This window comes from Pelodiscus sinensis, chromosome 7 (genome assembly GCF_049634645.1).
Source record: "Pelodiscus sinensis isolate JC-2024 chromosome 7, ASM4963464v1, whole genome shotgun sequence".
In the NCBI taxonomy this organism is placed as follows: Eukaryota; Metazoa; Chordata; order Testudines; family Trionychidae; genus Pelodiscus; species Pelodiscus sinensis.
Genome location: NC_134717.1, coordinates 2,501,653 through 2,527,998, shown reverse-complemented (window position 1 = coordinate 2,527,998; position 26,346 = coordinate 2,501,653). Strand labels below are relative to the sequence as shown.

General features: G+C 53.3%; 1 protein-coding gene across 3 annotated transcripts in view; it reads left to right on the top strand.

Moving 5' to 3' along the window:
* The window catches only part of IGFBP2 (insulin like growth factor binding protein 2), a 94,699-nt gene that overhangs the window by 66,073 nt on the left and 2,280 nt on the right, over positions 1-26,346 (top strand). For all 3 annotated transcript variants that reach the window (XM_075933017.1, XM_075933019.1, XM_075933018.1), the window contains exons 2-3: positions 17,236-17,447; positions 21,893-22,033. In XM_075933017.1, coding sequence (XP_075789132.1) covers positions 17,236-17,447; positions 21,893-22,033 — 353 coding nt within the window. The remainder of the gene's footprint in view (positions 1-17,235; positions 17,448-21,892; positions 22,034-26,346) is intronic.

Here is a 26,346-nt window from a genome sequence, read left to right as displayed (position 1 = left end):
ATTGGACAATAGTTAAATAACAGCCCCGTTGCACTCTAGAAATGGCTGCAGTTCTAGGGTAGGGAAAGTGATTCTGCTGGGTTTGTTGTTAAGAGCTTTGAGAGGCTGAACGGTCCAGTATAAAGGTCATGGAAGTCACAAGGGTGCCTGTATGCCTGACCAATCTGCTTTTCTTCAGAACGTATAGACATGTAAGTCGAGTTTTCTTTCCTCCTTTGTGGCAACCCGTCACCATCTAACAGTCAGCCTGGTGCCGTGGGTGGCTGTTTGCCATGTGCATTGTACTTCACGGCTTTGTCTTTCTTTAAATAACACCATGATCCTTCTACCTAGCACGCTAAAGCCAATGGAGAATGGAAGTGACTCTAAGTCACTGGCTCTCAAACTTTTCGGTCCACAACCCAACCTACTCAAAGTAGACCTTTCTACTGTGGGGTGGGGAGTCGGTAGCGAGCCTATGGCTCACCTGCAAGTTGGTCATGGACCACTTGTGGGCCATGGACCACACTTTGAGAACCACAGCTCTAAGGCCACGTCTTCACTAAACAGAAGATCGCCACTGCCACAATCAGTCTTCTGAAGTTTGATTTAGCGAGTCTAGTTAAGACTCGCTAAATCAAACTCAGAGGGCATCCCCGTCGGCGGCTGGTACTCCTGCTTCTGCAAGGAGTAAGGAAAGCCAGTAGGATGGTTTGCTTTCATTGGCCTGCCACTGTGTGGACAGTGAGGAAACTTGGAACAAGGTACAGTGGATCTACGTAATTAATGTAGCTGGAATTGTGTATCTTGATTTGACATTCCCTTTTAGTGTAGACCTGGCCTCAGATTATGCCAACACTGCAGCTGAAGGTGTGATTATAGCACCGGCATATCAGGGATGGAAAGATACGTGCCGGCTGGTAAGACTGGATGGCAGGGAAAAAGCTGCTGATGTAGGAGTTGTACATGACCGCGTGTTCGATAGACATGGCAGTAGCTACAGCATGGATTTTGTAACTCCTCCTGCCTGCTTCTCACTCAGCAGGAGACTATGTGTGACTTCAGGTGAAGGCCACAAATGGCCCAAAAAGCAGGTAAATTGGAAACGGTGCGTAAAGACATCATGAAATCCAGCCTGTTTGTGCAAGAGATGAGTAATAACACAGTGAAATTCTACCGGCACGCTGTCCTGAGGTCTCACTTCATACTGCTACCTGTCTGAAAGGAAATTTCCCTCCCTGAAGGGTGAATGCAGGGCAGGTAGAATTTCAGAGCTCCAAGCCTGCAGATTGAAAGAAGCAATGTGAAAGTTAATGTCTCGGGCGACTTCTCTACTTGCCAGAGGATCAACACTCTGGTGATCGATTCTCCGGGCTCGATTTAGCAGATCTAGTAAAGACCCGCTAAATCAAATGCTGAGGGTGCCCCCATCAGCTTCAGTACTGCCAATAGTGAGAGATGTTGACAGGAGTATTTCTCCTGTTGACCTCCTGCTGTGAGGCCACCCCCAGAAAATCGATGCCAGGTACGTTGACTCCGGGTATGGAATTCACGTGGCTGGAGTTGCGTATGTTACTGGTGGAGAAAATCGAGGCGAAGATCTAGCTACAGAGGGAAGGCTTTCATGAAGGATATCAGCCATGATGGTTAAGAATGCAACATCCTGCTCCAGGTATCCCTAAACCTCCAACTCCCTGAAGCAGGGACTGGATGACAGCAGATGGATCATTCAAAACTGTCTCGTTTTGTTCATTCCCTGTGAAGCATAGGGCACTGGCCACTCTGAGACAGGGTATTGAACTAGATGGACCATTAGTTTGACCCAATATGGCTGTTCGTAAGACTCTGAGGTGAATAACATCTGCCTGGTTGGTCTTTTCTCTCTAGCTGATATTTAGTGAATGCTTTCTCCCTACCCTTTGAACGGCTTGGGCAGGGATAAAGTCATCCTCTGCTTTTGGCCAGATTGTCTGATGCTATTTTCTTTTATAGAGCATCTTTCATGGGACTCCAAAGAATTCTGCAGTCTTAGGCCTTATCTGTTGGTGAGAGTTGAACGTAAATCATTTTTAAACAGGTTAAAATAAAGCGCGGACTATGTGTGGACGCGCTTTTATGTCCATTTGAATGGCTTAGTTTAGTTTAGTTTAAACCAGTTCCTAACTGACTTCAGATAAAGTGAAATAAACCTGGTTGTAACTAAAAACAAGTCTTCGCCCGGGGGTTTGCACTGGTTTAACTAAACCTATTGGAAATCAGTCCTTTAATTAAACTAGTGAAACTCTCTGATCTAGATAAGCCCTTAAAAACGGGATAAATCTGGAAACCGATACTCGGGCAAAATTCCTGTTTTATTTCAGTGGCAGTTTAGCCGGAGACTGTCTACACTGCGGGTCTTTTGTGGAAGAGGAAATGCAAATGGAGCGCTCATTTGTATATCTTGCACTCTCATTTGCATATCTTGCACTCTCATTTGCATATCTTCTTCCGAGCCTTTTTGCAGAAGAGGTTTTTGCACTAAAAAGCCCTGTGTAGACAGGGCCATATGTCGGGGGAAAAAATCTTTTTGCACAAGAGCTTGTAAACCTCATTCTTTGAGGAATAAGGGATCTTGCACAAAAGGGACCATTTGTCAGGAAAAAAACCCATCTCCCCGGGGCTTTTTAGCGCAAAAACCTCTTCCGCAAAAAGGCTCGGAAGAAGATATGCAAATGAGAGTGCAAGATATGCAAATGAGCGCTCTATTTGCATTTCCTCTTGTGCAAAAAACCCACCATGTAGATATAGTCGGAGTGAGGAACTTTGACTGATGTCCAAGTGGCTGCTTCTACGGTGGAGCACGGCGCTTGTTTACTAGTAGTGGTAAGAGAAGAAGTAAAGAACGTCTGTTGCCCTTTGACACTGCCAGGGGATGTAGGGATGTGGCACGAAGTGCCAGAAATCTAATAAAAATGTTTTACCTCCTTTCAGTAGTCAATATCCTTGATCATGGAGAATGTAAGTCAGTTTGACAACTAATGTTCTTAAAAGAAATGTGAGGCGGGGTTGAGGGGGACGCGTGATTGTGGGGAGAAAGCAGATAAGAGATTTGCTTGCAGAGGCGTCCAAGGATATTTTAGTTTCTTAGCTAACCCAGCCCTGCAAACGACACTGATAGTCATTGGAATTGAGGCCTGGGGTTGATCCTGAGGACAAGGTAGAAAGGAATTAGAATAATATTACATTTTTCCAAGGCAGACTTGGAGGAAATGCACAATGAGATTTGGGCGAGGACGGGGAGGGGGAAAGCTCTGGATCAAAGCACTGTCTGGAAAGTTGTCTGTGGAAAAGTGAGATGTTATTTAAAGCCTAATAATACCAATCGCTGAAGTCCATTCCATTTGCATGCCATAGTCATAACAACAATGGAAGCCAATATAGCTGCAAAGGAAGAATGGAGCAAAATGAAAGCTGGAGGGCCAGACCGCTCTAAAAGGCAGGGTGAGGCATTGCTTTGACCTTTGGGAGGTTTTTTTAACGGTATTCCTAGTCATTTTCCTCTTGTTTTTCAGTCTTTATGCTTCCTTGAGGGAGAAGGCCAGACTTTTGGCAGGACTACGCCGCATCCTTTTCCAAATGCGTGCAAAAATATTCCGCCAAAGATTCCGAGGGTCAAGTTCTGTCCTTCGGGTCCTGTGTGTAGCAGCCATTGATTTCAGCGGGAGTTGGCTTGTGTGGCTAAGAGCAGAATCTGGCCTCTAGACTTTAGGGATAGAGACAACCTATTTGGTCAGCTACCCTGTTCCCTAATGAGTCAGTGCAGGTTGGATTCACAGATCCACACACTCGTGGCCTAGTCAGGGGACCGTTAGACCATCTAATCTGAGCTTCTGCATAACACAGATTAGAGAATTTAACCCAGTCGCCCTTGCGCTAAGTGCAATGACTCTATCCACTCTTGATTTGAAGACTTCAAGAGATGGAGAATCCACCACTTGCCTTTGTGACTTGTTCCAATGGTTCATCACCCTCACTGTTAAATTTTTGTGCTTTCTTTCTGATTTAAATGTATCTGGCTTTAGCTTCTAGTCTTGTTTTGACCTTCTCTGCTAGATTCAAAAGTCCTTTAGTAGCCAGTATCTTCTCCCCAGTAAAACCAAAAGGAAAAACTATGTAGCACTTTAAAGACTAACAAGATGGTTTAATAGGTGACAAGCTTTCGTGGGCCAGACCCACTTCCTCAGATCAGATTCTGGAAGAGAATGGCATGACCATATATACCGAAGGAATACAATGAAAAAAAGAACATCCTTCGGTATATATGGTCATGCCAATTCTCTTCCAGAATATGATCTGAGGAAGTGGGTCTGGCCCACGAAAGCTCGTCACCTATTAAACCATCATGTTAGTCTTTAAAGTGCTACATAGTCTGATCTTGCAAAACCAAAAGGAAAAACTAACACGGCTACCTCTCTATTACTATTCTCCCCAGTAAGGCACTCGTACCTGCTGCAATCAAGTCACTTTTTGGTCTTGTTTATACGCTAAATAGATTGAGCTCGCTAAATCTCTTTCTATAAGGCATTTTCTCCAGCCCTTGCTTCATTCTCTGCACCCTCTTCAGTTTTTCAACAGCCTTTTAAAAATGTGGACATCAGAACTGGAAGTAGTTTTCCAGTGTGAGTCTCACCAGGGCCATGTACAGAGGTAAAATCACTCCCTGCTTTCATGCGCAACTCCCCTGTTTAGATATCACCCATTTTTATCACACTATCACATTGGGACTTGTTTGCCCACGATGGCCCCTAGATCCTTTTCAGTGTCATTGCTTTCCAGGGAAACGACACAAGTTTAAGTCTGTCTCTACACTGGGAAGGTTTGGTGGCAAAAGATGCCAAAAGTGAAAACGGATCAAACCGCCTCCTATTCTCAACATTTCATGGCCACGTGGCTAGCGCCCCTGTTGACAGATGGACCAAAGCATTGTGGGTAAGAGCCGATCCCTGCACTGCTTGGGGGATTCCCTTGTAATTCTGTGAGCTCTCTGTGCTAAGGAACATCAAAGCAGCACATCCATCTCTCCAGCCCTCTCCCTGCAGCAGCCTGCCTGCCGCTGTGTTCCTAGCAGGGCAGAACAGGAGCACTCCAATGATTTGGTCCCAAATGAAGCAGCTCACTCAGCTGTCAGACACTTCCTGGAGCTGTGAAAGGGGAGAAGCTCAGGCCTGCAGGGCAGCAGAGATCACAAAACACTGGGCACAGCCATCAGGGCAGTGCTGATGGAAGCATTAAACAAAACGAACAGCGGAGTCCACACTGTTTTTTTGTTGACAGTAAAAGGAGGGGAAAAGACAAAAGGCTCTCGCAGGAGTGGAAGTTTTTTGTCACCAAAACTGGGTGTTTTTCCCTGCAAAAGTCACATCGCAGTGTGAACACTTTCACTGTTTTGTCGCCAAAAGGCAGCTTTCGGTGACAAAATGTGCCAGTGTGAACAAGCCCTAAGAGTCAGGCCAAGAAAGTGATTCACTCTCCAGAGCCTGAGAAAACATATAACGGCTGTTTACAGGAATTCAGAGTTAGCTGTACGAGGCTCCAGTTCAGCAAGGCAGTTCACATGCGTGATCTCGTTAACTTCGGTTGGATTCCTCATGTGCATAAATACTTTCCTGATCTGGGGCCTTAATTCCTCACAAGTTCACAAGGGAGGAGGAAAAATCAGATCTCTCTTACACAACTCTTCCCTTTGCACCTGGGATACTGCTAAGCAAAGGGAGTCTTCCCCAGGGCCTATCAAGTCAGAGCTCTTCCTGTAATTAAGGAACACCTGAACTGTGTCTGAGCTGTTTGCTCTTCATAAAGGTCTGGTTGCAAACAGCTTCAGACTCTTCATAAATCACAGACCTGTAGGGATAACAGGGACCTTCGGAGGTCCTCAAGTCCATCCCTTGCACTGAGGAAGAGCAAGTAAACCTAGACCGTCCCTAACAGGTGTTTGTCCAGCCTGTTATTAAACACCTCCAGCAATGGGGATTCCACAGCCTCCTTTGGACGCTTCTTCCAGAACTTACTATCCTTGTCGAGGGAGCGTTTTTCCTAATATTTAACCTAAATCACCCTGGAGATTAAATGTCTTGTTCCGCCTTTAGTAGACATGGAGCACAATTAATCACTGTCCTCTTCATAACAGCCCTTAGCATATCTGATGACTGTTAAGAACATGAGAACGGCCAGACTGTGTCAGACCAAAGGTCCATCCAGCCCAGTTTCTGTCTGCCAGCACTGGCCAATGGGAATGAACAGAACAGGGAATCATCAAGTGATCTCTCTCTGGTCACCCAATCCCAGCCCCTGACACACACAGGCTAGGGACACCATCCTTGCCTATCCTGGCTAATAGGACCTATCCTCCGTGAATTTATCTAGCCCTTCCTCTGTTATGAGAGCCCTCCTCACTCTTCTCTCAAGTCTCAACATTCCCAGTTTTTTTAACCTCTCTTCATAGTCCAGGTTTTCGAAATCTTCTGTCCTTTCTCTTGCTGTCCTCTGAACTCTCTCCAATTTATCCACATCTCTCGCAAGTTTGGTGCCCACTACCGATGCTGAGAAGAGTGATACAATGACCTCCCATGGCTTACATATGACAGTCCTGTTAGTAAATCCAGAACGTTCATCTTTTTGGCAGTTGCATCATATTGGTGACTCGCTCCTATTCAATTTATGATCTGTGATGATCTCCAGATACTTTTTCAGCAGCACGTCCACCTGCTAAGTCAGTCCCCATTTTGTAGTTGTGCAGTTGATTTTCCATTCCTAAGTGAAATACTCTGCACTTGTCTTCGTGACACTTCTTCTGGTTGATTTCAGACCGGTGTTTCGAATTGCCAAATGATGTTGAGTTTTAATCCTCTCCTCCAAAGTGCTCGCAACCCCTCCCCGCTTGGTGTCGTTGGCAGACTTTACAAGTATACTTTATCTGAGTTATTAATGAAAGCATTGAGGGCTTTCAGGTTGCCAGTTGGCTATAAAAGAGTAATATCGAGACAGGGTCTGTGTGGCCCACAGTGGTCTGTGGAGGGTCACACGATACTGGCTGATCTTCCACATGGCCGTTCTTCAATGCTGTTGCAAGGAAGCTAACCGTACGTTATCTTTTCCCTGCTGTGGTTTCTCTGTGTAAGCAGTTGCTTTGTAGTTGCCATAGAGATGCTCTGGGCTCATGATTGGAAGGAGAAGTGTCCACGACACCATTTCTGAATGACGGTGGGTTAAACGGTTCCGGTAGCAACCGAGGCAACATGGCAATTCAGTGTCAAATAACGAGTTTTTGAAGCCAGGAGGTTGGAGAGGGGAGGATGCCCTGCGCCGTCATCCTGCCTCTCCAGTTACTGAAGCTCTTTGCTCTCTGCATGCCAAATAAGGAGCCGGTGTGTGGTAAGACTTGCCTGGCGCCCCCTTTTACATCTGAAGCGGCTCTGTGCATGGACTACAGCGCGTAGGCTAGCCCAGCGATGGACAACCTCGTCTGATGGACGGGCCGCGGGAGGGCCCCTCCTTCATCTCAGTAGGCTTCAAGATTGTCCTAACCCGGACGCTTTCCGGGGCAGGGTGGTTTTGCTCATTGAGCTTGGGGACCTAGAATTTGCAAGGGGTGCGGATTGATCCGTAGCGGGGCTTTGATGGCATGCAGAGGGAGTGCACGGCTCTCTCAGACAAAATTGTGTGCTCTCAGCACACACAGGCCCTTGTTTTCCAGGTGTGTCACTCTGGCATGGAAAAAAACCCTTGTGAACCTGTCCGCTTGGGCAACAGTGAACAAAACGTCTCATGGGCACCCACCCGACGGGCTGCAGGTATCCCAGGTCTAAATCCAGGTCTAAATCAATGTATACTAGCCAGGAAATGGATGTGAAAGAACAGCTGTGTGTTCAGCCCAATGGGCAGCAGGTTTAAAACAAAAGGAAGTTCTTCTTCAGATAGCGCACAGTCAACCTGTGGAACTCCTTGCCGGAGGAGGTTGTGAAGGCCAGGACTAGAACAGGGTTTAAAAGAGAACTAGATACATTCATGGAGGTTAAGTCCATTAATGGCTATTAGCAGGACTCGACAAATCCGCTTATCTACTCTCCCATGGCGAGTAGATTTCAGCTGGTCGCCTCGTTCACCGGCTGTTCGTGCAAGCGCAGTGCGGGTCTTGCACGTGCACAGTGCGGGGCTGGAGAGTGGTTTTCACTGCAATCGTTGAGCCCTGGCTATTAGCCAGGGTGGGTAAGGAATGGTGTCCCCAGCCTCTGTTTGTCAGAGGGTGGAGATGGATGGCAGGAGAGAGATCGCTTGATCATTACCTGTTCAGTTCACTCCCTCTGGGGCATCTGGCATTGGCCACTGTCGGCAGACAGGACGCTGGACTGGATGGACCTTTGGTCTGACCCGGTCTGGCCTTTCTTATTTTCTTACGTTCTTATGAAGTAAAGAAAATAAACCTGGCAACTTGCACACTGCTAGCACACAGTTGGCCATTGCTGAGCAGCGATTGTCAAGGATTTAAACCGTTTCCTGTGCTGTGCTACAGCCAACGGGGAGCACTGGGTACCCTTTGGATCTCCCCCATGCCAGCAGCTCTGGACAAGACGAGGAACTTGCTAAGCAACCACCAGCCGGAACATACTGTTCTCTGCTTCATCATTCACTCCCGGCTTGCACAGTAACGAGCGGACAGCAGAAATAATGTATTTTTCTGCCGGGCCTTTCCTCCCGAAGGATCTCAAAGCACCTTACAAACGGTGGGTGGATGGCTCTCACACAGGCAGCTTGTCAACACCTTGTGCCTTCAGCAGGAGTTTTAGGGGTGCCAAGAGTACAACCCCCGGCTGTGCGAGGGAGCGTGCACGTGTAACCAGTGATCGTGGAATGAATCCCATTAGCTAACTCCTACGACGACTGTGCCGTCCTAGAGAGCGTGACGGAACCCGCCTCCACAAACGAAACGAGGCAAACAGTATAGGTCAGATACCTCAGTGGCAGATACAGGGACAAGTGTGCTGTTGAGGGATTTGAGTAGCTGGGGAGAGGAGAACGAGAAGAAGGAAGGCGTTCCAAGGAGTGCGTGGAAGACTCGAATGGGAGAAGGATACAGGAGGGGCATTCTAGGATCCGTCTGGGGATGGCGGGGGGAGGCCAGTCAGATCCCTGCCTAATCTTTAGGGTAAGTTTGATGAGGAGGACAGGAAGGGAGGATATTAACCAGCTGCGTTGTGTAGAGGCCGCACGGGTGGAAGGCGCAGTGGTCAAGTCCAGAGTTAGTCACGGTAATAGGTCAGGGGTTTCACGGTGGAAACAGAGCAGAGATGCTGGATCGCAGTGGAAAACGTGACCGTGGCCATGGCCTGAAAGTGGACGTAGAGGAGCAGGGATACTTGAATCTGGAGCCCGTGGGAAGGGAGGAAAGAGCTTGGGGTTAAATTTGGGATGAGGACATTCTGGGAGGGGATGGCAGAGTTTGGATGGGGGGAAGGGAAGCTAGATATCAGTGACGGGCACTAGATTTGAGGGCATCGGCAGAAAAAGAAGAGCCACAACCGCAGGAGTCGGAGGCTGATCCAGAAGAGACTATAAAGGGAAGAGAACGGAGCCCTGAGGGGTCTAGATGGACCCTTGGAGGTAGGAGCCCAAGGAAACGCTGAGGCAGCAGTCTGAGAGGTCCACAGACAATCAGGACAGGACACAACTGTCCAAGCCGAGGCAGGGGAGCGACCCGAACCGGAGGCAGCCACAGGTGGGTCACGGCACCGTCCCGCAAAACCACTGCAGGCTGCTGTAGACCAGGGCGGGAGAATACCGCATCCCGCTGAAACTGCCAAGACGTTTTAGGTTGGGGAGAATATAACCGAACACACTGGAATGTGTCCAAGGCACTGGGGTTAACTACCTGAGGGCTACCCAACCCTCTCTGAGCCGTGACCTCCGCCCTGCACACGGAGGGGGAGGGAGCAGCTTCTGCGCGCGGCCCTGCCGCGGATGGGGGGTTGCTCCAGAGTACCGGTTAACCAGTACCCGGTAGGGGCGATGTCAGCTGGTTACCCATTCCCATCCCTAGTCCAGGTGACCAAAGCCCTTCCATGGGAAGCGGGAACCAGTGGCGAGAGAAGAACCCATGTTAGTTCTGTGCCCGTTACCAAGCCAGACCTGTTTGACCACCGAGCGTTTCAGATGGTTTGCGGGCCAGCTGGTGAGTCTAGCACGATGGTTACGCTGTGCCACTGAGTGAGCGTGTAGGTACCAAAAAAAGTGGGTGGGGAGAACAGACCTGTAAAAGCGCTTGGGCTTCCTGCTATGAAATATCTAGGTCAGTGGTTCCCAAACTTTTCGGCATCACGCCCCCTTTTGATTTTTGAGAAACTCTCATGCCCCCCCCCTCCCAAAAAATAGCAGCAAAACTTGGGGTGAGATTGATGGGGGTGAGAGGGGCTGGGTCAACTTGTGCCCCCCTGGAATTTCTTCACCCCCCCCCCCCCCAGAGGGGCACACCCCCTAGTTTGGGAACCCATGATCTAGGTGCTTGCTAAAGGGACACGGCTAAAAAGGCAAAGTCAAACCATCCCCTGACTTCAGTAGACACTGGATTTCTCTCCTCACAACTCCCCCCAACTTCACTCACCCCATTCCTTTGCTTCCGCTCGGACTGTTTCTCTCGGGTTTCACTGTGGTCTTTCACGCCCCCCGAGTCAGTCCCCCTGGGGGATTTTGGGGAGCGAGGAGCAGTGGGTTGATCGTAAATACTGAGCTGCAGAGAGATGCATCCAGTCCTGCAACTGCCTGGTAACCACGTGCTACCAGGTAAGGCCCAGTGGAGTATCCAAGGCCGTGTGCCTCAAACCCCAGCCCTGTGTCTGCGAGCAATGCCAGTGAGCAAACAAGGGGGGGGGGAGGGTTGTGGGGGAGGAAATCACATGGGACCTTTGTTCTGGCAAGTGCCCGTTCCAAGGAACTTGGAACATGGCTGAGGCAGATGCTGCCAGCCTCTTTTTTGGCTCTGTGAATTCCATGTGAGCAAAATCTGCTTTGAAGCCACGGCCCTGGACCCTTGGCCCCGGTCGCTCCTACACGTGCAAAGACTCCTAGGGAAGGGTGGCGGGGGACAGGTGTCCAGGGTGGGTATGATGCGTGTGCTCCTTCCCCACCCTCTTCCAGGGAACCTATCTGCAGCCACCGCAATGGCTTTTGCTTGAACGAAGAGGTATAAAACGAGGGTCGAAGGCCCCGTGCGCATTGAAAACGCAAGAGACGGGCTTCCAGGCCGTTCGAGCCGCAGTCAAAAATCGGGTCAAAAAACAACTTCGCGCTCATGAATACTGGCTTCTTAGATGCTTTGCTCCACCTCGGTTGCATATTTATAATGGCTCCCTTGTGTCTTTGTGAGTGGAAGCGTGGGCTAGTGGTTAGAGGAGGAAATAAGGATTCAGGACTCTTGGGGTCTCTTCCTCAGTCACCGATTTGCTGTGTCTCCTGGGGCAATGCTCTTAACCTCTCTGTGCCTTAGTTTATTCATGTGCAACATGGGACAATCTCTCCGGGGTGTTGTGAGGCCTAATTAATTAATTACAACGTGTGTCCTGTCCTCAGGCGAAATGTGCCAAATCAAGCAGAATAACTTGGCACTGAAAAAGGTTTAGAGAAGGGCAACACAAATGATGAGGGGTTTGGAATGGGTCCCATGTGAGGAGAGATTCAAAAGACTGGGACTTTTCAGCTTAAAAAAGAGGAGACTAAGGGGGGATAGGATAGAGTTCTATAAAACCAGGACAAGTGTGGAGAAAGTGACTAAGGAAAAGCTATTTACTTATTCCTATGACATAGGAACTAGGGGTCACCAAATGAAGCTAATAGGTAGCAGGTTTAAAACAAACAAAATGAAGTTTTTCTTCACGCAGCCACAGTCAACCTGTGGAACTCCTCGCCAGAGGATGTTGTGAATGCTAGGACTTTACCAGGGTTAAAAAAAGAGCTAGATAAATGCATGGAGGTTAGGTCCAGGATGGGCAGGGATGGTGTACTGAGCCTCTGTTTGTCAGAAGCTGGCAATAGGGGAGGGATCACTGGATGATTCCCTCTTCGGTTCACTCCCTCTGGGGCACCTGGCATTGGCCACTGTTGGCCGATAGTACACTGGGCAGATGGACCTTTAGTCTGGTCATTCTTATGTTTTTACTGTTATTGGGGAGAGAGCAGATTGGAAACTTTTTGGCTGCTTAGGCTTGGATCACCGAGTTCACCATAAGCAGTGACCATGCATTTCTCATGTGGTAGCGGCTCATGCGCTAAACTCCAGAGGTCCCAGGTTTGGTTCTGCCTGTCGGCCTTACACTTGTGCCACCTGATACTTCAGGGTTAATGGGTGGCATAATTGGTTCGAATGGTTTTCAAAAGGCAACATCAAGACACGAGGAGTCATTCTTCTGCTCTACTCTGCGCTGATTAGGCCTCAGTTGGAGGATTGTGTCCAGTTCTGGGCACCACAGTTCAAGAAGGATGTGGAGAAACTGGAGAAGGTCCAGAGGAGAGCAACAAGAATGATGAAAGGTCTAGAGAACATGAGCTATGAGGGAAGACTGAAAGAATTGGGCTTGTTTAGTTTGGAAAAGAGCAAACCGAGAGGGGACGTGATAGCAGTTTTCAGGTATCTAAAAGGGTGTCACAAGGAGGAGGGAGAAAATTTGTTCTCCTTGGCCTCTGAGTATAGGATAAGAAGCGATGGGCTTAAGCTGCAGTAAGGGATGGTCAGGTGGGACATTAGGAAAAACTTCCTACCTGTCAGGGTGGTTAAACACTGGAATAAATTGCCCAGGGAGGTTGTGGAATCTCCATCACTGGAGATATTTAAGAGCAGGTTGGACAGACATCTGTCAGGGATGGTCTAGACAGTACTGGGTCCTTCCATGAGGGCAGAGGATTGGACTTGATGACCGCTCGAGGTCCCTTCCAGTTCTAGTGTTCTAGGATTGTAAAAATGTCATTCTTTAGCTTGTGTTCTCTTTGAAATGGGTTCTGTCAAACATCATCCTAATCCAGTCTCATCTGCTTTACTCAGGCACTCAGCCAGGTTCCCTCTAAGCTGCACAGTAGCACGGCCCCGCAGCAATTTAAAGAGCCCCGCCCAGGGCTGCTGTGCACGGCGTGCCCCTCTTCCAGCCAGGCAGCCCTGAGCCCCTGGGTGGGGCTCATTAAGCAGCTGCATGGCCGAACTGCTGCGCAGCTTAGCAGGAACTTTGGGACAGGCACATTTGAGCACCTGACACGTATTAACAGAATCCTGGGGCTTTCCAAGCGCGGGCCATCCTCTCGGGTTCCTCATCTAGCACTTAGTTCTTTGGTCATTGGAGAGTAAAAGTCCTTGTAGTTGACATCAATGCAGCATAGCTGCTGGGAGCAAGGAAAGCCAACCCGATTTGTCCAGCCAGTTCTTCATGGCCCACCAGCAAATAATCCATGAACCACTGGGTAGGTCATTTTAGAACCTGTTGTCTAGGGCATGGAAGGACTCAGCCTGGCCACCTAGCTGCCTCCTTTATTGAGGAACTAGCCATGCAAAGAATTGCCTCCCATCTGATGCTCCGAAGGAATCAAGATTGAAGCTTGATTTTAAGGTGGCTTGGTCCCCCGCCCCTCTTACTCCTCTGATGTCCGTCGGCATCACGGGGCTGCATGGTCGTGCCGCGGCCTGCTCGCAGCTCTGAAAAGAAGAACGACGGAGCTAGCATCGAGTCTGCCATCCCGGCCGTAAGGAAAGTGGCGTCCACCGCGCACCCATCGTTCCCAGGCACGGCATGTTCTAGGAGTCCATCTCGGAGGGGATGACAGCGAGGCTCGCCTTGGCCGTGTCTGCGTTGGAGAGGAAGGGATGCAGGCGCTACCAGAGGGAGATTTCTGGCCCCTGCTTCCTGTTGCAGCTTAACTCTTCTCATCCCATTGTTTCCAAAACCACTCTCCCCTCTCCAGGGTGTGGGCGCGCTCCCATTGCTCGCATCCAATGTTTCCTTCGGGGGGGTTTGTTTGTTTGCTTGGGGGGGAGGGGCGGGAAATGTCTGAAAATAGTGTGTGAAGCAGATTTTGTGAATGAACCAGCCGGCAAGAGGTTTATCCTCTGGCCTTGTTTTACTAGAACAATGCGTCCTTGGGCACGTGTGTGTGTGTGTGTATTGCAGGGAGAAGGAGGAAGCAATGGGAGGGGATCAGGAAAGGACTGGCTTTGGATTGACTTGCTTTCCGTTAGCGCCTGCTCATGTTCGGTTATTTTCTGAATGAAGCCGGGGACTACTTAGGAGATGGTTGAGTGAAATAGCCCCCTTTCGTTTTCTCCGCTGGTCTGAAACCCTGACAGTATTGGCAGGGCACCGTTCACTTTCAACTGGAATTGACCGATATCTAGAGCAAATGATTGTCTTAGTTCAGCTTTATAACATCAAAAGGCCAAAACCCCTCGAATGACTTGGAGGAAGCTGAGGTTTGGCACAGTATTTTTTTTCTTTAATTCTGTTCATTTTAAAGGCAATTTAATTTGTCATCATCTTTCCCCCCATCCCCGTCAGATGTTTCTAATTAAACTGGAGACACTGGTATGTAAACAATTAAGAGTCTAAATCCTTGCCCAACTCCTGGATTGACACGGAGAGCATGAAGTGGTATTACTTTCTCTCTTTGGGTCCTGACCGCACACTTACATCCTGATACAACTTCATGTTGTAGAAATATGTCACTGTTTTACAAGCGTAGTCTCCTAGGATGCAGGGGAGACCTGTACAATTAAGACTGTTACGTGAACTGTGGTCTAGCCATGTATATATAGCCCATAACGCAGCTGTACCGTTACTTCACTTTGCACATGGTGCTGACAGCCAGAGTTCTGAATTGCCTGGAGTGAAATTACATCAAATCGTAAAAACAAATCCCAATTTACTTCAGGCTGCAGTTACTGGTATTGGTTGATGTGTTGTAGGTTTTACAGGCTGGAGTCCTACAGATGGTCTTTTACGTGGTGAAAGAGACTGTATGCATGTCTCTTTTGAGTATGGCCTAGTTCTCAAGGCTTTTAAAGAATTGTGAAAGACTACCATTGGGAAGCGACTGTCTAGGCAGGCGTACTGCAGAAAGGGATCTAGGGGTCATAGTGGACCACGAGCTAAATAGGAGTCAACAGTGTGACACTGTTGCAAAAAAAGCAAACATCATTCTGGGATGCATTACCAGGAGTGTTGTGAGGAAGACATGAGAAGTCATTCTTCCGCTCTACGCTGCACTGGTTAGGCCTCAGTTGGAGTATTGTGTCCAGTTCTGGGCACCACATTTCAAGAAAGATGCGGAGAAATTGGAGAAGATCCAGAAAAGAGGCAACAGAAATGATGAAAGGTCTAGAGAACATGTGCTATATCAGGGAAACGTGAAAGAACTGGGCTTGTTTAGTTTAGAAAAGAGAAGACTGAGAGGGGACATGAGAGCAGTTTTCAAGTATCTAAAAGGCTGTTACAAGGAGGAGGAGAAAAAAATTGTTCTCCTTGGCCTTTGAGGACAGGACGAGAAGCAATGGGCTTAAATTGCAGCAAGGAAGGTTTAGGTTGGACATTAGGAAAAATTCCTAATTGTCAAGGTGTTTAAGCACTGGAATAAATTGCCTAGGAAGGTTGTGGAACCTCCATCTCTGGAGATATTTAAGAGTAGGTTTTATAGACATCTATCAGGGATGGTCTAGACAGTATTTGGTCCTGCTGTGAGGGCAGGGGACTGGACTCGATGACCTGTCGAGGTCCCTTCCAGTTCTAGTGTTCTAGGATTCAATTATTGACTATTGTAATGACTTGTTTATGTGTGTGCATGCTACTGCTCCTCTATGTGTCCTGGGCTCTGTACAGCCAATTGCTAGTGGAGGTTCTTTTAATCAGCGTTGTCATGGTTGGCGCTTTTGAAGCAAGCGGGAGAATGTGATTTCTCCCCCCACTGCTGTCACAGAAAGTAGCTGTGCTTTGCAGCCGAGTGCCAACCATGGTCTAGGTGGCAACGGACTGGTCGCAATATCCCACATTCTGTCGTAGGAGAGCCAGAGGGTGGACAGAGTCTTGGGGAAAGTCCAGCTGCTACCTTGAGTTGTCCTGTAGCTTGAGTTTGCCATGGCGAATGCTATTGTAGGCTTTGCTGCTGAAAACCGTGGCCCTAGCGCTTGTGTTGGATTCGAGCGAAGTCGCCAAACGGAGCCTGTTTGGGTGAAGTTTAACATGAGTGATGTGCCTTGTGACCAACCATCCATGTAAAATAAAAGGAAGTTGGACCTGTCAAGAAGTCTCTTTGAAATGACAGGATTGACCAAAAAAATTATGGCAATAGTGCACAAGTGGTGGATATTTCTAAGAACTGTCCTGAACATTTGCTTTAACATACAGAGTCAGTATTCCTATAGATTCACAGGTGGCGATAGATAGAACCAAAGAATCGTTATTAATCACTTCAGGGTTAAGCTGGAAGCTGAAATATAATTAGCACCGTAAACCCAACTGGACTTGTGTTGGGAAAAGAACATTCCTAGCTAAGTGATTTAGAAGAGCAAATAAAACCAGAAAGAATGTCTCAGAAATGATTTCCCCTTTCCTCTAAACTATCTTTTTGAGAAGTAATTATACCCTAATCATAGAACTGGAAGGGACCTCGAAAGGTCATCGAGTCCAGTCCCCTGCCCTCACGGCAGGACCAAATACTGTCTAGACCATCCCTGATAGATGTCTGTCTAAGCTGCGTTTAAATATCTCCAGTGATGGAGATTCCACAACCTCCCTCGGCAATTTATTCCCATGTGTAACCACCCTGACAGGTAGGAAGTTTTTCCTAATGTCCAACCTAAAACTCTCTTGCTGCAGTTTAAGCCCATTGCTTCTTGTTCTTTTCTCAAAGGTCAGGGAGAACAATTTTTCTCCTTCCTCCTTGTAATACCGTTTTAGGTACTTGAGAACCACTATCATGTCCCCTCTCAGTCTTCTCTTTTCCATACTAAACAAACCCAATTCCTTCAGCCTTCCTTCATAGCTCATGTTCACCTTTCATCATTTGCGTTGCTCTTCTCTGGACCTTCTTCAATTTCTCTCATGAAAGGATCCATCCTTATTTTCCGTAGGAAAGGGCTAATGTGATATTAAATTTAGCAGTAAACAATTATGGCTTGATAATGTGCCAGCACTATAACCATCCTGGAAGGAATAGCGTGAGTGATGGGGTTTTTTTCCTTCTTTGCTCTGTCTGCAGACAACGGTGATGAGGAGCCGGAAGGAGTCCCATCTGATAATTACGTGGACGGCACCACCGGGGTGGTGAGTGCAGGTGGAGGAAGAAAGCCCATGAAAGCGTTTGCTGTCCTGCGAGAGAAAGCGAACGAACAGCAGAGACAGTTGGGGAAAGTCGGCAAGAATCACCCAAGCCACGACGAGTCGAAGAAGTTACGGCTACCGTCCATGAGGGTCAGTTGGCAAACACTGGGGCGCGGGGAAAGGGAAGCTGAAAGAGTCGACAGCATTAGTCTGGTTTCAGCTGCAGACTCCCAGGGGGAAAACATCAATCGTGTGATGGGGGGGCAGTCCCAGAAGAACCCTCTGTGCTGATAAAGCCACTGACCTTCACCTCCTTGCTCTTGGGGGCTTCTCACCACCCTGTCCTGCTGGGCCAGATCTCCTGGTCTCCCCCTACCCAAGCACAGAGCTGAGACCATTACCCTCCCCTCCGCCCCCGAAGAGCAGTACAGACACTGAACCTCTTCGGGTCTCAGGAGAATGCAATTTGGGGCCCAGCTTCCAGGAAACCCACTCCCCACATGGGATCAACACCCCCCTCCCCCAACAAACGCAACTTTCGCCATGTGAGAGTTTCAGACATTGAAAGCACATTCAGGTAAGCCCCCTTTAACAATGGAAGAGGGGTGTGTACCCTGTTTCCTTCCCCCGGCAACAATTATCTACACTGGGCTTGATCATAAATACCAAGACTTATATTAAGTACAGACAGAAGTGAAAAGGGAGAGGGTAAAGTAAATGAGAAAAGTGAAGTAAGAAAACGCAGAGCTGGTTCTAACTCGCTTATTGCAAACTTGTCCTTCTTTCGGGCAAGTCTCCAAGCCAGGGGCGATCTTTTTCTCCCTGGGGACTCCGGCTATTCCCTTAGGTGTCCTGCCAAAGAGGGAGGGTCAGCTTCGCAGTGTTTTATAGATTCCACTTTGGGCGGGAGCCTGTTGTTCTCTCTGTCCCCTTCCATGGAAAATGACCTGGTTGGACCCTCCCAGTTGGGGTGGTCACGTGTCTTCCTAAGACCAACCACTGCTTAGACTTTAACAACAACCAAGGCTGCTCTCACGTCGTTACGTTGACCGCCCCGTCATTAAGGCGTCCAGTTGGAAACACCCTGGATGGCTTTCGTTTGCACATCTGAAACTCTAAACCAGCGGTTCTGGCTTTTTCCGGACGGGGACCCGTTTTGACAATTCAGGAAGATTTGGTGACCCAAGGCAATTAAAAAATGGGGGCAGCAGAGGGGGCAGAGCCACCTGGTGAGACACTTGGTGACCTTTTTGGAATGGGTCGCAACCCATAGATTGGGAAACCCTGCTTGAAACCAATCCCTGCCCCATTCATATACAAGGGGGACACACACCACAATAAGCTGTCTGGATCCCGCAGGCTGTGATGTGACACTGGATAGGTCACGTGAGGACTGTTGTCCGAAGCAGCTTCGAGTTCTGCATATCGGTGTCCATAAAACGAGTTCATATCGCATGGGGGAGGGGATCAGGGCCACCCTGCACTTGCCACAAGCCATTTTTTTAAGAAGGCAAAGAAATGAGGCAAACATCGTTTCTTCGCCGCCTGTTCCCGAGATGACTCCAATGAGCGTCCCGGTGGGAATTTGCGATTTCTCCTTGTACGGGTTCGCGTCCGTTCCCGAAGGGCCACTGGAGCCTGCCCCTCACGCGCCCAATGTGGATCGATTCCCTGGGGGAGGGATTTACGGCAGAGGATGCGCGGTGAGCCTCGTGGTCCACCGCCAAAGTGACAGATGATGATCCTCTCTGGCTTTGCACTGGGCATGGCCTTTGTGCCGTGGCAGAGTTGCGCTGCCCTTAGAGCCACAGTCCACAGGCCGCAAACCGTGCTCCTTGGAGCACGATTAACGAGAATGCTGTCTGGACCCGATTGCATCTGCCAAATAGGAAATAAAGGCTACAGGGCTACAGGGCATGGCACACGGTAGCCCAGGGGCTGTCCTCTTCCCTACAGACGCCTGGCCCACACAGAGCACAGGTCCCAGCAGGCCACGGTCCTCCTCCTGTCCGCAGACGGCAACCTCCCAATTACCGAGGAAGAGCACGGTACCTCGGTAACCGTCCTGTCCCCAGGAAAGTCAGTGCAGTGCGTCGGTGCCAGGCATTGGCGCTGGCCTCAGGGGAGTCCCGTAAGGCAGTCGTTTTCAGACTTTTGTTTCTTTTCCCCAACACCCAGTTAAAGAAAATTGTTGGTGCCCATGACCCAACAGAATTTGAGTGGCGTGCGGGCTCCGGGATGGAGCCGAGGAGAAAAGCTTTGGGGTGTGGGAGGGGGCTCCAGGTTTGCGGGTGCCAGGAGGGGCTGACATGGCGCGTCTCCTGCCCCAATCCGCGGTGCAGCAGGGGGGACTAAGGCAGCTTCCTGCCTCTCCTGGCCCCACAGACCAGGCTGTGCCCCAAAAGCAGCCAGCAGCTGGTTCCCAGCCAATGGGAAGGCGGAGCTAGTGTTCGGGGCATGGGCCGTGCGCAGAGCCCTGTGCGCGCTCCCCCCACCCAGCCCTAGTCTGTGGGAGCTGCCTGAGCCCCCCACTGGTCACCTGATTCCCCCTGTAGCAACGAGACCCAGCACCCGACATCCCACCCCCCAGTGCTGGGTCACGACTGTCACTTGAAAACCGCCGGTGTAAGGGGGGCAGATCGGAGTGGGCCAGGGAGGGTTTCAGTCTGCACAGAGTGGGTTCCCTCAGCTCAGCCCACATTAGGGGCTTGCCTGGAGGATGTAGGGTGGGCTGAGGCAGCTTGTGACGAGCAGCCCCGGCTAGACTCTCTAGCCTGGCGGGAGAAGCTTCCTCCATGCCCCGTTTCCCAGGCGTGAGAGTGACCCCTGAAAGGGTCTTGGTAAGTGGCCGCTTGGTCCCTCTAGTGGGCAACGGAGGCATCGCTGCTGCCCAATCTCTGCTCAGCCACCGAGTACCTTGTGGGATGGGGGTGCAAACGGTGGGGAACTGGGGGGGACCTCGGGAAATCTCCCCACCGGGAGACCTGGGGGAAATCAGTGCAAAGCAGGGGAAAGGGATTCTGTCCCGCGGCGCGCAGTGCATCATCGCACCTGGGCTTTGTGGCTGGAGACGTCCATTTCCACCTGCGCACGCCTTGAGTCCGTGTGCACACTCGCCCATGTGTCTGTAGAACTTACGTCATGCCCCGCTGTGAAAAAACACCCGCCGGGGTGGACAGTGCTTGTCACGGGAGGATGCTCTCCTGCCGGCACAGCGGCCAACACGAGGGGGGGGGGTGAGGGGATGTAATTATGTTAGTAGGAGAACTTGCTCCTCGTGGCAGAGAGCAGCAAATGGGACACTTTACAGGGGCACAGCTGCACCAATTCGGCTGCATCGCTCTGAGCTCTCCAGGGCGGACGTCTCCTTACGCTTTGTCTACACTGTCAGTTGAGTGACACAGCTTTCGTGGTTCACGGGTGTTCTCCCCCACCCCTCTGAACACGTAAGCGTTGCCAAGGGAAGCGTTGCCAAGGGTCTAAACAGTGCTCTGTTGGAGGGGGCGTACTCCTACGGGCACAGCAAACGCCAGTGGGAGGGGTGGACGGTTTTTGTCCATCACAGTGCCAACGAACCGTGTTTATATTGCCTGACTTTTAGTGACACCACCCATGCAGTGTAGTGTAGACGAAGCCTTAGACTGTCTACACTGGGAAGGTTTGGCGACAAAAGTCGCGGAGGACAGGCAAAAGTCGCCCAAAGCGAAAACTGGTCAAACCGATTTTTCTGCTGCCCATTGTTGACATTTCCTGGCCACATTACTAGCTCCCTTGGCAACAGATAGAGCAAAGCATTGTGGGTAAGCATCCCACAGGGCAGTGTTGTGGGAAGGCGGAGCTGCTCTGGGAGCTCTCAGTGCTAAGGAACGTCAAAGCAGCGCAGCCCTCTCCAGCCCTCCCCCTGCCGAAGATGTCTGCCTCCTGCTCTGTTCCTAGGACCGGGCAGAACAGGAGCAGTCCAATGACTGGCTCTTCATTTGTTCCCCAAACGGAGCAGCTCATTTGGTCATCGGACACTTCCCAGATCTGGGAAAGGGGAGGGGCGCAGGCCTGCAGGACAGCAGAGATCACAAAACACTGAGCAGAGCTGGGAAAGGGGAGGGACACAGGCCTGCAGGATAGCAGAGATCACAAAACACTGAGCAGTCAGATCAGCTCCCAGTGGCTCTTTTATGGCTAGCGAGTTGAATCCCCCAGCAGTTTCTCTTAGTCTCTTGTATTTCCCCCGATAGACAAACATTAAGCTGCTTGTGCTCGTTTGCTGTCGGTAAGTACGAAGGCGAATCTAGAGGCCCAGGGACTCCGGGCAGGTTGCCAGTGTGGGTCACGAGGTCTGGGGGGCCCCGTGTGGAGATGTAGCGACCTGGACAGACGGCCCCTGGAGGAGAAAGCAGCTGTGCTGGTAAAGCCGAAGGCTGTGTTGGGCGAGAGTCGGGAACCAATCCCTCTTCCTGCTAGGCAGCTGTCAGCGGCCTTGACTCTGTCCTGCCTACGTCCGAGAGAGGGGGAGGGAATCTCTCCTCTCTTTTGTGTTGGCTGAAACCTGCTGGTCTCCTGATTCCTCCCCCTCCTCCCTTTTCTTGGCCTTTTTTCAGACCCCTTGCCAGCAGGAATTGGATCAGGTCTTGGAACGCATCTCGACCATGCGCCTGCCAGATGAGCGTGGCCCATTGGAGCATCTCTACGCCCTGCACATCCCCAACTGCGACAAGCAAGGCTTCTACAACCTCAAACAGGCAAGCGCCGGGCGCCCCCGTGTGCACGCCGCCGCGCTGGCCCCCTCGCCGCGGGGCGGAGCGTTCAGGCTTGCTTGCAGGCCGCCGTCCAGCCATTGCTGTCTGGGAGGGCACGAGGGGAGGGGGGAGGGGACAGTAGTGCAGCTCACGGCAGCCCTCGTGCGAGAACCCAAGTCCCAGCAAACAGCGCCGCCCCAGAGCCCTGGCAGCCAGGCTGCGGGTTGGCGGGGGAGATCGGGACGTTGACTTTTCCCTCTGTGTTTATGGAAGCCAGGAGGGTCCCAGCTAATCTTTCCCCAGGGGCCAGGGCAGGATTATTCCCTAGTGCAGTGGGGGGGCCACCTGCGGCCCACTGGGGTCCACAGGCCCCCTGGCTGCCCCCTCTGCCCCACGCGCCTCTCACCCAGCGGAGCCCCGCGCTTCCTGCTCCTCACGGCGTTCCAGCTCTGGGCGGGAGGGGCAGGAGCAGGTGAGTGTGGGGGTCTGGTGCCCCAGTGCACGAGAGCCGGGGGGCGGGGGTGGCATCTAGAAAACGCTGACAGGGCTCGCCGGGGGCGGTGAAAGGTCTATGACCCAGGGAGGAGCGGACATCAAGGCCCCGGACGGCGGCAGGGTGGTGCTGGGTGGCTTTTCCTGGCTTGGGCTGTGCCAGCGACGCCGTTCTTGCCCGCCTTGCTCCGAGCCAGGTCTGGAGTTGGGGGGCGCCAGCACCCCGCCCAGGTTTAAAACGCCCCCCCCCCCGTGCTTTGTCCCATTCCCCCTGTGTACCCCACCAAATACTTCCCTGCGTGGTTGGCAGCAGGGCGCATTCGTCTCCTCATCTCTCTCGAGGACCGTGACCCTGTCTAACCCTTTGAAATCCGCAGCTTGCACGGCACTTGACAAAACAGGCCAGCACGATCACCCCCCCCCCCCCGGTTACAGGTGGGGAAACCGAGGCAGGGAGCTTTGGCATGACTCGTGCAGGGTGACTCCGCAGGCTCGTGGGCTAGCCAGCACTCTGCTCCCTGAAATCCCAGTTCACCGTTCTAGCCGCTAGGCCCCACTGCCTCTCGGACATCTGCCCCTCCGCCCTCCTATGGGTCGCTTTTCCCTCCTGTCAGGGCTGTTCCCTCCGTGGCCTCTGCATATTCAGTGCCCAGGAGCTGCCTTAAGCCGTAGCCTGGTGCTCACGGGCCTGTCGGTCGCTTCCTCCCACCTGCTGCGAGCTGGGAGCGTGACGCACGGGCGGGGTGGTTCGGCACCTCCTTGCCCTGGGGGCTCGGGAGAGGCTCAGGGCCAGCTGGCTGGGCGGGGCCGTATTTAGCTTGGCTTGACCACACCCCGTGGGGCTGGCTCCTTCTCCGGGACCAGATGATCCGGCGGAAGGAAGCGGGGCTGTTGCCCAGGCCTGGCGCAGGGCAGGTTTCGCAGGCGGGGGGTGCAGGGGCAGGCTGTAGCACGGTAGCACAGCTGGGCAGTGGGCGGCGGAGCTTGCTCCCGGATCCGCCCGGCTTGGAACGTTCCCATCGTGTGAACAAAGTCCTGGCCCCGATTTCGTGCCTGGCCGCATGCCCCATTGGCAGCGGGGGGCATGCCCGTGGGACGGGGGGCAGCATCCAGACCTGGCGAGAGCGGGGTAATTAACGCAGCTGCTGCGTCTGCTCGGCCCTGTGCGGGGCCGTTTTCGCAGGGGCCCGGCACGGCTCCGCACGCAGCCCCACGCTGGGGGCCGAGGGAGGACAGCCTGGCCGGCAGCCGCCTACCCGAGCAGCCCTGGCTCGCGGAAACGGTGCTGCCTCCGGCCTCCCGCCCGGGGCACATCAGGGCAGGCAGGGCGGCTGGACGGGGCCCCGGGTGCTGGCAGGGAGCCCTGGGAAACACCCACAAGCCCTTCCGGCAGAGGGGGAGGGGCTAGTCCAGTGCCTGATGCCCAGGCCGTGGCGCAGGGTGTGTACCCGGAGCCGCCGTGCCGGGCTGTGCGGCCCTAGGGGTCCCCGGCCTCAGGCTCCCGCCGGGGGGATCTTGGCAGGGAAGCGCAGCCGGTTGGTACCAGCGCTGTTCCCAGGCCTGGCCAGGGGAGGTCGGCTCTGGAGCCCTGCCTCCAGCTCCCCTTGGGCTGCACCTGGCCCAGCCGCTGCGCCCAGCTCCTCCCTGCGTGCAGCCCCCCCGCCCGCCGCTCCAGCCCCCCCGTGAGAACCTGGGTGCCCGGGGGGGGGGGGGGTGAGCTCTCCCAGGGCTTTCGCCCCTCGGTCCAGAGGTGGAAAGTGGTCCGAGTTGAGCGTTAACGGGCCCAATGAGCCTCTGCCGGGGCATTGAGGCGCCAGGCACCAGGGCGGCCACCGGGCCCTCTCCAGGCCAAGGCAGGGAGCCAGGGACTCGCAGGAGCAGACACGGGCCCTTTCCCCCGTGCAAAGAAACTGGGGCATGACGCTCCCCAGGAGGCCTAGGGCAGCTGCTAAGGACGTCAGGACCCCCCCCCCCCCCCCACTCCCGCTTGGCTACTACTTACCCCGTGGCACTGGGGCTCTCAAACCCACTGGCCCGGGGCCTGTTCCCCCCAACAGAGACTTTTCTGCAGCCCACTAGCCAACGCCCCAGGACGACAAAATGGGTGCAGGAGAGGATGGGGGTCTGGGTGGGAAGCTGGGTGCAGGCTGGGGTGGGGGTCTCAGCAGGAGGGGGTGCAGGAGCACGCTGGACGTGGGGGTGGCTGGGAGGTTGGGTGCAGGCTGGGCTGGGGGTCTCAGCAGGAGGGGGTGCAGGAGCACGCTGGACGTGGGGGGTGGCTGGGAGGTTGGGTGCAGGCTGGGCTGGGGGTCTCAGCAGGAGGGGGTGCAGGAGCACGCTGGACGTGGGGGGTGGCTGGGAGGTTGGGTGCAGGCTGGGCTGGGGGTCTCAGCAGGAGGGGGTGCAGGGGCACGCTGGAAGTGGGGGTGGCTGGGAGGTTGGGTGCAGGCTGGGCTGGGGGTCTCAGCAGGAGGGGGTGCAGGAGCACGCTGGACGTGGGGGGTGGCTGGGAGGTTGGGTGCAGGCTGGACTGGGGGTCTCAGCAGGAGGGGGTGCAGGAGCACGCTGGACGTGGGGGGTGGCTGGGAGGTTGGGTGCAGGCTGGGCTGGGGGTCTCAGCAGGAGGGGGTGCAGGAGCACGCTGGACGTGGGGGGTGGCTGGGAGGTTGGGTGCAGGCTGGGCTGGGGGTCTCAGCAGGAGGGGGTGCAGGAGCACGCTGGACGTGGGGGGTGGCTGGGAGGTTGAGTGCAGGCTGGGGTGGGGGTCTCAGCAGGAGGGGGTGCAGGAGCACGCTGGACGTGGGGGGTGGCTGGGAGGTTGGGTGCAGGCTGGGCTGGGGGTCTCAGCAGGAGGGGGTGCAGGAGCACGCTGGACGTGGGGGGTGGCTGGGAGGTTGGGTGCAGGCTGGGCTGGGGGTCTCAGCAGGAGGGGGTGCAGGAGCATGCTGGACGTGGGGGGTGGCTGGGAGGTTGGGTGCAGGCTGGGCTGGGGGTCTCAGCAGGAGGGGGTGCAGGAGCACGCTGGACGTGGGGGTGGCTGGGAGGTTGGGTGCAGGCTGGGCTGGGGGTCTCAGCAGGAGGGGGTGCAGGAGCACGCTGGACATGGGGGGTGGCTGGGAGGTTGGGTGCAGGCTGGGCTGGGGGTCTCAGCAGGAGGGGGTGCAGGAGCACGCTGGACGTGGGGGGTGGCTGGGAGGTTGGGTGCAGGCTGGGGTGGGGGTCTCAGCAGGAGGGGGTGCAGGAGCACGCTGGACGTGGGGGTGGCTGGGAGGTTGGGTGCAGGCTGGGCTGGGGGTCTCAGCAGGAGGGGGTGCAGGAGCACGCTGGACGTGGGGGGTGGCTGGGAGGTTGGGTGCAGGCTGGGCTGGGGGTCTCAGCAGGAGGGGGTGCAGGAGCACGCTGGACGTGGGGGGTGGCTGGGAGGTTGGGTGCAGGCTGGACTGGGGGTCTCAGCAGGAGGGGGGGTGCAGGAGCACGCTGGACGTGGGGGTGGCTGGGAGGTTGGGTGCAGGCTGGCTGGGGGTCTCAGCAGGAGGGGGTGCAGGAGCACGCTGGACGTGGGGGGTGGCTGGGAGGTTGGGTGCAGGCTGGGCTGGGGGTCTCAGCAGGAGGGGGTGCAGGAGCACGCTGGACGTGGGGGGTGGCTGGGAGGTTGGGTGCAGGCTGGGCTGGGGGTCTCAGCAGGAGGGGGTGCAGGAGCATGCTGGACGTGGGGGGTGGCTGGGAGGTTGGGTGCAGGCTGGGGTGGGGGTCTCAGCAGGAGGGGGTGCAGGAGCACGCTGGACGTGGGGGTGGCTGGGAGGTTGGGTGCAGGCTGGGGTGGG